Source organism: Monodelphis domestica, chromosome 4, assembly GCF_027887165.1.
Source record: "Monodelphis domestica isolate mMonDom1 chromosome 4, mMonDom1.pri, whole genome shotgun sequence".
NCBI lineage: Eukaryota > Metazoa > Chordata > Mammalia > Didelphimorphia > Didelphidae > Monodelphis > Monodelphis domestica.
The window spans coordinates 212,287,186-212,297,954 of record NC_077230.1 but is presented as its reverse complement, the minus strand read 5'-3'; the positions used below and the strand labels follow the sequence as shown (position 1 = coordinate 212,297,954).

The window sequence follows — 10,769 nt, the reverse complement described above, 5'->3', positions numbered from 1 at the left end:
GATCTCTAGAGAGCAGGAGTTCTGTCTCATAGGCAAGGAGATGCTGTCAGTTGCCTAGTGACAGTTGAGCTATTATAGAAAACTGATTGAAGGTGTGAGTGGGTGGTAAATGCCTATTATTTTAGGGAGTTAGGTAGTTAGTGAATAATTTACAGATAATGTACAGTAGAGTAGGCCTGATGTGCTAGGCAGAAGAACCTGTCCTTGGAAGAAAGTTAGAAGTAGGGTTTTTAGAAATTTTAGTTAGTATTGGGAATTTTAGGTACATTTATAGGGTATAAAATTAGTTATCTCTCTATCTTTCCCTCATTTCTTATATTTTTTTACTATCTCTATTTTAATTAAACTAAATTGTTAATTGTTAAAAGGTGCTAGAAGTTTTATTTTTCTGGCTTAAAGGGATAATATTAATTTACAACCATACTATATTCTCATTAAAATTATTAAAAGTTGCTCCCTTATTTTGTCAAAGCCCCTACTTTAACCCTTACAGTATGTACAATGGTAATAGAAAATTTTGATGCTTTATTTTTCAATATTTAATATTTAAATTATGGAGCCAATGGTGATATTATATACAGTGGTAAATTAATGATAACCAAAGTTTGCAAAGCCAAAATTAATATTTTTATAATAATGAATAAACCATCATAATTTTAATGTATAAAAATGAAAACTGCAGAACTTCCTATTAGACAACTCTCAGTCATCTGAGATGTATTTGTTACTTGATAAAAGTTTATGTGCAACACTTGGTATGATTGGCTTTTGCTTCCCACTTCTATCATTTAATCCCTCCAAAAAAAGTGTTAAGTACATAAATTATATTTTGCAGATTAAAAATATAAAACATTAACTTATTTGCAAAAAAACTTCTTAAAAACTCTCCTCGAGTTCAATATTGGTAAAAATCCTATTTTCACATAGAGGTCAATCAAAGACAATTATAAATGTCCAAAATGTCGATGCATAGGAATAGTACCATGAATAGTAAAGCTCAGTAGATACTGGAATCAATTATCAAAATACATATTTACACATGCATACACACACATATACTTTCTAATACTTAGTAACGAGGTCAAGGTTTTTACCAAATGGTGATTATTAAAGTAAGGAGAGATGCTATCTTGAACAATGATGGAGACGAATAGGATCAGGAGATGGACAAAATAAAGAAATATAAAATTGAAACTATATATAAGAAATAAAGGAATAGAGATCTCATCTCAAACCTGCTATGTGAAACAAGTGACCTTTTAAATCCAGCCTCAGTTTTTTTTAACTAGGATATCATAGTGTAAATGTATAATAATATTTATATTAGAATCAAAACTTAAAAGGAGATCTTTTAAATTAAGTATTTAACAAATTGTTTTAATATTAATTTTGCTAAGCACACACATCTCAACTGAGGACTATGTACAAAATGTTCTAATAGATATAAATATTTACCATAGGTGAATTAAAGGGTTTTTTTGTGACTTCTGTCTAAATAATAGTACAGATAATAGAGACACATACACATGTGGATTGACTCAAGATGGGGTAATTGAAAAGATATAAATGTTAGAGTGAAGGTATTTTGAAATTAAAGCATATTATGAATAAAATTTTGAATTATAAATTGCAAACAAGTTTTATATGAAAGATCCAATTTTGATTTATTTGATTATTTTTTTCCTTTTAAACACTATTTTATTGTCCTACAAAATACTTTGGGCAAATTTCTGAATGACTGAATAAATAGTTGTATGTAATTGTAAATGAATAGTACTAAGAAATGAAAAACCTAATAACAAAAAACTTGGAAAGAATCATGTGATGTGACACAAAGTGAAGTGTGCAGAAGCAGGAGAACACAGTACACAGTAATAGCAATAAATTATAATGATCAACTATGAATGACAACAATGATCATCAATGCAAGGATCCAGGAAAACTCCAAGGAACTTGTGATGAAAAAGACTATCCAACATGAGAGAAGGAACTGATAAAATCTGAATGAAGATTGAAACATATCATTTTATTTCCTTCATGAATTTTCCTCTACTGGAAGCAATATATGTATTATTTCACTAATTGATGAACATGGAAATAAGTATTGTATGATACCACATGTACAACTTATATTATCTGCTCTCTTGGGGATGGGGTAAGTAGGAGGAAGGGAGACAACATGAATTCCTAAATGTCAGAAAATGATTATCAAAAATTGAATAAATATAATTATAATCACACAAATTTAAAAATAAAAAAAATCTTTAGTTGAAGTAAAATAGTACTCTTCCTAAACTTGAGGGGAAATGACAATATTTTAATTTGCTCCCCCCAAAAAATCAACTCAGAGCATGTGATAAAAAAATGAAAATAAAAATTATACTAGGGAATTTTGGATTGCATACTAGATTTGTTTTCAGAAGCCATGATTTTCTCTTTTTTATTTTGAAATTGGAATTTATTTTATTTTATTCATTCATTTAAAATATTTTTTCCATGGTTACATGATTCATGATTTTTTCTAACCCTCTTCCCTACTCCTTCCCAGAACTGATGAGGAATTCCACTGTATATATTTATTATTGTTCAAAACCTATGTCTGTAATCCATATTTGCAACATCAAAACTTTAACTTTCAACATCAAAACTCTAATCATTTCCCCATCAAACCACGTGATCAATCATATTTTTTTTCTGCTTTTTTCTTCCCACAGTTCTTTCTCCAGATGTGAATAATATTCTTTCTATTTTTTATTTTAATTTTATTGGTTAATTAAGAAAATTTTTCCATGGCTAGTTACATGATTCATGTTCTTTCTTTCCCCTCCTCCCAACTCCCTCCCATAGCCAATGAGAAATTCCACTGAATTTTACATGTGTCAATGACCAAGATCTATTTCCATATTATTGATGTTTGCACTAGAGTGATCATTTAGGGTCTATATCATATCCCCATCGACCCATATGATAAACAGTTGTTTTTCTTCTGTTTCCACTCCCACAGTTCTTTCTCTGAATGTGGAGGATGTTCTTTATCATAAATTCCTCAGAGATGTTCTGGATCATTGCATAGTAGCTAGTAGCTAGTAGAGAAGTCCATTACAAAATCAATTGTGCCACAGTGTATTTGTACCTGTGTTTCTCCTGGGTTCTCCTGGCCCTGCTCCTTTCACTCTGTATCAATTCCTGGAGGTTGTTCCAGTTCACATGGAATTCCTCCAGTTTATTATTCCTTTTAACACAATAGTATTCCATCACCAACAGATGCCACAATTTATTTAGCTATTCCCCAGTCAAAGGGCATCTCTCATTTTCCAATATTTTGCTGCCACAAAGAGTGAGACTATAAATATTTTTGTACAAGATTTTTTCCTTATGATCTCTTTGGGGTATAGAACAGAAGTGATATGGCTGGATCAAAGGGCAGTCAGTCTTTTAAAGCCCTTTTGGGCATAATTCCAAATTGCCTTCCAGAATCATTAGATCAATTCACAACTTCACCAGTCTTGCATTAATGTCCCAATTCTGCCACATCCACTCCAACATCTATTATTTTCCTTTACTGTCATATTAGCCAATCTGCTAGGTGTGAGGTGGTACTTCAGTTTGGTTTAATTTGCATTTCTCTAATTATAAGATATTAGAACATTTTTTTCACATGCTTATTGATAGCTTTGATATCTTTATCTGAAAATTGCCTATTCATGTCCCTTACCCATTTATCAATTGGGCAATGGCTTGGTTTTTTTGTACAATTAATTAATTTAGCTCTTATTTATTTGAGTAATTAGACCTTTTTCAGACTTGTTTGTTATAAATATCTTTTTCCCAATTTTTTGCTTCCCTCCTAATGTTGGTTGCATTGGTTTTATTTGTACAATTTTTTTTTAATTTGATGTAATCAAATTTATTTATTTTATTTTTGTAATTTTTTCAATTCTTGCTTTGTCTTGAAAACTTTCCTTTCCCAAAGATCTGACAGCTATACTATTCTGTGTTCACCTAATTTACTTTTAATTTCCTTCTTTATATTTAAGACATTAATTAATTCTGAATTTATCTTGGTATACGGAGTGAGATGTTGATCTATACCTAATCTCTCCCTTACTGTTTTCTAATTTTCCCAGTAGTTTTTTGGCAAATTGTGAGTTTTTGTCCCAAAAGCTGGGATCTTTGCGTTTATCATAGAGTGCCTTGCTGAGGTTATTTACCCCAAGTCTATTCCAGTGCTCCTCCCTTCTGTCTCTCTTAGCCAGTATCTTATTTTTTGATGACCACTGCTTTATAGTACAGTTTAATGTCTGGTACTGCTAGCCCCTCTCATTTACATTTCTCTTCATTATTTCCCTTCATATTATTGATCTCTTTTTCTTCCAAATGAACTTTATAGTTATTTTTTTCCTAATTCAGTAAAAAAAGTTTCTTGATCATTTGATAAGTATGTCACTGAATAAGTAAATCAATTTGGGTAGGATTGTCATTTTTATTATGTTAGCTTGTGCTACCCATAGTGTTCATTCACATAAGTTTTTCTACTTTGTTCTGGATCATTGCATTGTTGCTAGTAGAAAAGTCTACTACATTCTATTGTACTACAATGTATTAGTTTCTGGGTACAATGTTCTTTTGGTTCTGCTTATTTCACTCTCCATCAATTCCTGGAGGTCTTTCCAATTTACATAGAAATCCTCCAGTTCATTATTCCTTTCAACATAATAGTATTCCATTAGCTTCAGAAACTACAATTTGTTCAGACATTCCCCAATCAATGGACACCCCCTCATTTTCTGAGTTATACTTTAGATTTTCCCTGTTATCTCTTTGGGGGATACAAACCCAGTAGTGGTATGGCTGGATTAAAGGGAAGGCAGTCTTTTAAAGCATTTTTGGCATAATCCTAATTGCCCTCTAGATTGTTGAACCAATTCACAACTCCACTGGCAGTATATTAGTGTCCCAATTTTTGCACATCCCTTCCAACATTTCTCACTTTCCTTTGCTTCCAGTCTGTGAGTTCTAAGGTGGGACCTCAGAATTGTTTTAATTTGCATTTCAGGAGGGATTTAGAACACTTTTTCATGTGTCTATTGGTAATTTTTATTTCTTCATGTGAAAACTGCCTGTTCATGTCCCTTGACCATTTGTTGATTGGGGAATGGCTTGATTTTTTAATGTTCTCTGACTCTTGCTCACTTTTAAATTCCTTCCTTTCTCACAGATGTGACAGGTATACTATTCTATGTTCACTTTACTTATGATTTCCCTCTTTATATTTGTCACTTACTCATTTTGAATTCATCTTGGCATAGGGTGTAAGATGTTGATCTAAATCTAATTTTCCCCATACTTTTCCCATACTGTTTTACAATTTTCCCAGTAGTTTTTTTTTTTTATCAATTAGTGAGTTCTTATCCCCAAAGTTGCGATATTTGGGTTTATCGAATACTAGCTTGCTGAGGTCTATTACCCATAGTCTATTCCATATATCCACCCTTCTGTCTCTTAGCCAGTACCATACTGTTTTGATGATTACTGCTTTATAGTACAGTTTATGATATGGTACTGATAGGCTCCCATCCTTCACATTTTATTTTTCATTATTTCCCTTGATATTCTTGATCTTTTGTTCTTCCACATGAACTTAGATATAATTTTTTCTAATTCTATAAAATAGATATGGCACTGAATAAGTAGATTAATTTGGATAGGTTGCCATTTTTATTATATTAGCTCATTTTACCTGTAAGCAATTCATGTTTATTTAGATCTAGATTTAATTATGAGAAAAATGTTTTATACTTGTGTTCATATAATTCCTATCTTTGTCTTGGCAAATAGATTCCTAGTTATTTTGTATTGTCTAGAGTGATTTTAAATGGAGTTTATCTTTCTAGATACTGCTTCTGAATTTTGTTAGAAATATACAGAAATGCTGAAGATTTATGTGTCTTTCTTGTACCTTGCAACTTTGCTAAAGTTAAGTATTTCCACTAGTCTTTTACACAATCCAAAATTTTCAAATCTTAACTTGCTAATTATTATCTGTATCAACTTAATAAAAATAGCTATAGGGAGTTGGAGCCAAGATGGTGGCTTAGTAGCAAGAACCTTCTAAATCTCCTTCCATCTGAATATTATAAAGCATTTCAGAAGGACAGAAATCAAAATCAGATGAGCAAAGGGGCTCTCTCATTGAATACAGGGTTAAAGGTAGGCAGTGAGTGTATATTCCCATGCTACAAGGGGGAAAAACTGCACTAATCAAAGCAGAAACTGATCTCTTCCCCATACCACCTACAATGTCAGAGTTAGAGTGAGGGCCAGGGAATCTCTAGATTCTTGGGGACAAGCTGAAAGCATAGGTGACTCACCCTTGAGGGCAGTACCAAGCTTTGGCAGTAAAATAGTCCTGACTAAAAGAGATAAAGAAGGTAATTACATCCTGACAAAAGGCAATATAGACAATGAATAAATATCAGTACTAAACATGTTTTCACCAAGTGGTATAGCATATAAATTTTTAAAGGAGAAACTATTGGAGCTAAGAAGGAAATTCACAGTAAAATATATTAATAGGAGACCTCGACCTTCACCTATCAGATCTAAATAAATCAAGCCAAAATATAAATAAAAAAGAGGTAAGAGATATGAATGAAATTTTAGAAAGATTAGAATTAATAGATATATGAAGAAAAGTAAATAGGGCTAAAAAGGAATATACCTTCTTTTCAGCAGCACATGGTATATTCACAAAGATTGACCATGTACTATAAGGGTTAAAAATCAAGTTTGGAATAAATATAAGAGAAATGTGGTCACCAAAATTAATATATCTCAAGTCAAATGACTTTTTAGCAGAATTTATTTATAAAATAGAGGTAAAGAGTAAAAGTAGAGAAATGAGAGAGAGAGGATAGAGAATGTATCTATCCTATCACACTAGTTAATTACTCTTGCCTGTTTCAAACCAGGCAGGGCACGTTAACTCTCCCAAACTGGAGTTCCTTCAAAGCCAAGTTCAAAGGAGAAAAAAAGATGGTAAAAGGAAGCTGGAACTACTTTTAAAGACCCTTCTTTATGTTACTTCCTGTGTCTTCCTTACACTTTACATAGACCAATTGTAGTTTTAGAATTTTCTTAGGAATGCCCAGGGGTCAGTCAGTTGTTTCTGAGTTGTCATCCACTCTACCACAAGGGTTGTAGACCTCCTCTCATTTAAGGAAATTTGGGGGTTTATATGCTGCTGGTGATTAAATCTAAAAGTGGGTAAGAGGAGAGTTAATCCCATCTCCACAGTAGTAGGGCAGAAAAATATGGCAAACAAATGCAGAAAAGCAAAAATAATAAATGCAAATTCTTGAGAAACCAATGCTCCAAAACTGGTGGGTTAAAGAATAAATCATAGGAACAATTACAATTTCATTGAAGAGAATGACAATTAGGAAACAACATATCAAAATTTTGGAGATAGAGTAAAAGTAGTTCTCAGGGGAAAATGTATATCCCTGAGTGCCCATGTTAACAAAAAAAGAGAAAGAGGAAATTAAGAAATTTGGCATGCAACTAAATAGGTAGAAAAAAATTTAAATCCTCTGATAAAGAACAAATTGGTGATAACAAAGAGGAATTAATAAAATTGAAAGTAAAAGAACTAATGAACTAGTAAATAAGATTAGGTGATGGTATTTTGAAGAAAACAAGCAAAATACTTAAAGAATTGGTTAGTGTAATTAAGAAAAAATTGAGAAGAGAACCAAGTTAACAATGTCAGGAATGAAAAGGCTGATCTGATCTCTAATGAAGAGGGAATTAGGGCAATTAGAGAAATGCATATCAAAACAATACTGAGGAACTGCCTCACACCTAGCATATTGACTAATATGACAGTAAAGAAAAAACTAAGTGTTGGGACTCTAATGCATTGCTGGTGGAGTTGTGAATTAATCCATCCATTTTGGAAGACATTTTGGAATTATGCTCTATAAATTTTAATAGAATTTAATTGAAATTTAATACAATGCATATACTTTGATCTAGCAATATGACTACCTCAAGAAATAATAAGGAAGAACATTTGTAAAAAAAAAAAAATTATAGCCTCACTGTTTGTGGTGGCCAAAAATTGGAAAATGAAAGATTGTCCATTAATTGGGGAATGCCTGGACAAATTTTGGTATAGGATGGTGATGGAATACTTTTGTGCTGTAAGGAATGATAATCTGATGGATTTCTGTGTGAACTGAGAGAACCTCAATGAACTGATGCAGAGAGAAATGAGCAGAACCAAGAGAACATCATACATAGAAAATAAAACATTGTAGAACAATTCAATGTAATGGATTTTGCTATTAGTAGCAATGTAAAAAGCCAGGATACTCCTGAAGTACTTATGGGAAAGAATGTTAACCACATTGAGAGAAAGAAATATGGGAGTAGAAATGCAAAAGCAAACATATGACATATCACACATATATATCAGCATATGATTTGGGGTTTAAGTCTTTAAAATTGCTCTATTTAAAAAAAAAAGAATAATATGCAAATAGGTATCAATTGATAACATTTGTACAACCCAGTGGAATTGCTTATCAGCTTTGGAGAGGGTGGAAGAAGGGAGGGAAAAAATGAATCATGTAAACATGGGAAAAGTTTTAAAAATATTTTTAAATAATAAAATGAAATAAAATGCCATAAATCTAGAAGATTAAAGGGTCCATTTAGTAGCTGAAGTGAAGTTTGATAACACTGTGATTTGGTCTGTTTGACCTTTGAGTTCTTTAGGCATTATATAGGTAGCATTGTGCTTCTTTTGCACTGTACTGTGGCTCGTTTTTGTAATCCCTTCTTCTGGAATCAGACAGAATCATTAAGCAAATCCCATAATTCTTTTTAAACAATCAGTGGCATCATTTTTATAGTCTAAAGTTTTTTGGGTATTCATTGACATTAGGGCAAATGTAATTTAAATTTATATTATTGCAAAATCAAAAAGATTAAAGATTAAAGAAAATCTTCTCAATGCTGGTGATATGTGCATCAAATACAAAAGGAGAGAAAAAATAAAACTCAAATGTTATATTGCACATGCAAGGAAAAACAATAATAATAAAATGCTTTTTAGGAGAAGGGGGAGGGGAGGGGAGGCAGGCGGGAAAGAGGGAGGGAGATAGGGAGGTGGTAGAGAAGGAGGGAGGCAGGCAGGCGAGGGGAGGAAGAGGGAGGGAGAGAGAATGAGAAATGCAGAGGCAGCAGTGGGGGCAGCCGCAGTAGCAGCGGCTTTGCTCCAATAGGCTCCCCTTGCTCCAGTCTCCACTCTCGAGCCCGGGAGAGACATCGCGCCACCCAGCCCCAAACGAGCCGACCCTAGGCTCCCCGAGGCTCTAGGTGACACCAGGGTGCACCTCACATACACCGAGGGGGAGGAAAAGAGAACTAACCCAGAACTCCAAAGATGGGAGGCAAGCTCAGCAAGAAGAAGAAGGGGTACAATGGAAATGATGAGAAAGCCAAGGATAAAGCCAAGAAGGCTGAAGGAGCTGTTACAGAAGAAAAAACTCCCAAGGAGAATGAGACCCAGACAGTGACCGAGACCACAGATATGAAGAAGACCGATAAAGATTCACAGGTCACTGCCAACAAGACTGAAGAGAAGGGAGCAGAGAAGGATGCGGCGCCCGGCAAAGAAGCAGCTCCGAAATCAGAGTCTGAGAAACCGGAGGCTGTCCCTGATGGAAAGGCAGAGCCACGGAAGGATACAGAGCCAGAGCAAGCACCTGCCTCTGCTCCGGCATCCAGTGAGGCTTCTAAGAGCCCTGAGACAAAGGTCTCTCAGTCTTCAGAAGCCACAGCAACTAGTAAAGCAGATGACAAGAGCAAAGAGGAAGGGGAAGCCAAAAAGACTGAGGCTTCCGCAGCTCCAGTCGCCCAAGAATCTAAAAGTGAAGTGGCTCCAGCTTCAGACTCAAAACCTAGCAGCAGCGAAGCTGCGTCTTATTCCAAGGAGACCCCAGCAGCAACAGAAGCCCCTAGCTCTACACCTAAGGCCCAGGAACCTGCAGCCCCAGCAGAAGAGGCTCCGACCGCTAATTCGGATCAAAACATAGCAGTGAATGAGTAACAAGGACAGCCTATTGAAAAAAAAATTAAAAATAATAACGAAATAATAATAATAATAACCACTTAAAACAACCTGTTTCTCTCTCTCTCTTTCCCCCCTCCCCCAGCTATACTAACTTGTTTCAAATCTGAAATGATATATATTGCCCCCCAAAAGTATGTCCCATCAAGGGAGTGAGGGAGGGAGTGGGGGAGAGAATCCAAATAGTATTTTTGTGGGGAAATATCTAATATACCTTCAATCAACTTTACAAATAAGTCCTGGATTTTAAAGATGGATGTCTGAAAGTACAGTACATCTTTTGTACCTGAACTGCAGTTAGATGCACTCCACCGATATATCAAAAATCTCTTTTCTTCTGTAATAGGGTTTGGGAGTGATGTGTTTGATTCTGCCCACAGGGCCTGTGCCAAGGCAATCAGATCTTTATGAAGCAGTATTTTCTGTGTTTTTTTTTAATTTACAGCCTTACTTATTTTGATATTTTTTTAATGCTGTGGATGAATGCCAACTTTCAGACAGTACCCACTTAGCTGTCCACATTCTTTCTCAATGCCAATCCTCCATTCTTCCTCTCCAGATATTTTTGGGAGTAACAAACATTCTCATGCTACTTAGCCTACCTAGATTTCTCATGACAAGTTAATGCATG

At 34.3% G+C, this 10,769-nt stretch overlaps 1 protein-coding gene across 1 annotated transcript; it reads left to right on the top strand.

Annotated features, from left to right (window-relative positions):
- Nucleotides 1-9,284: 9,284 nt before the first annotated feature.
- Nucleotides 9,285-10,173, top strand: LOC100029204 (brain acid soluble protein 1 homolog). Its single transcript, XM_001378982.5, has one exon. The coding sequence runs from the start codon at nucleotides 9,452-9,454 to the stop codon at nucleotides 10,115-10,117; it is 666 nt and encodes a 221-aa protein (XP_001379019.1). The 5' UTR covers nucleotides 9,285-9,451; the 3' UTR covers nucleotides 10,118-10,173.
- The last annotated feature ends 596 nt before the right edge of the window (nucleotides 10,174-10,769 follow it).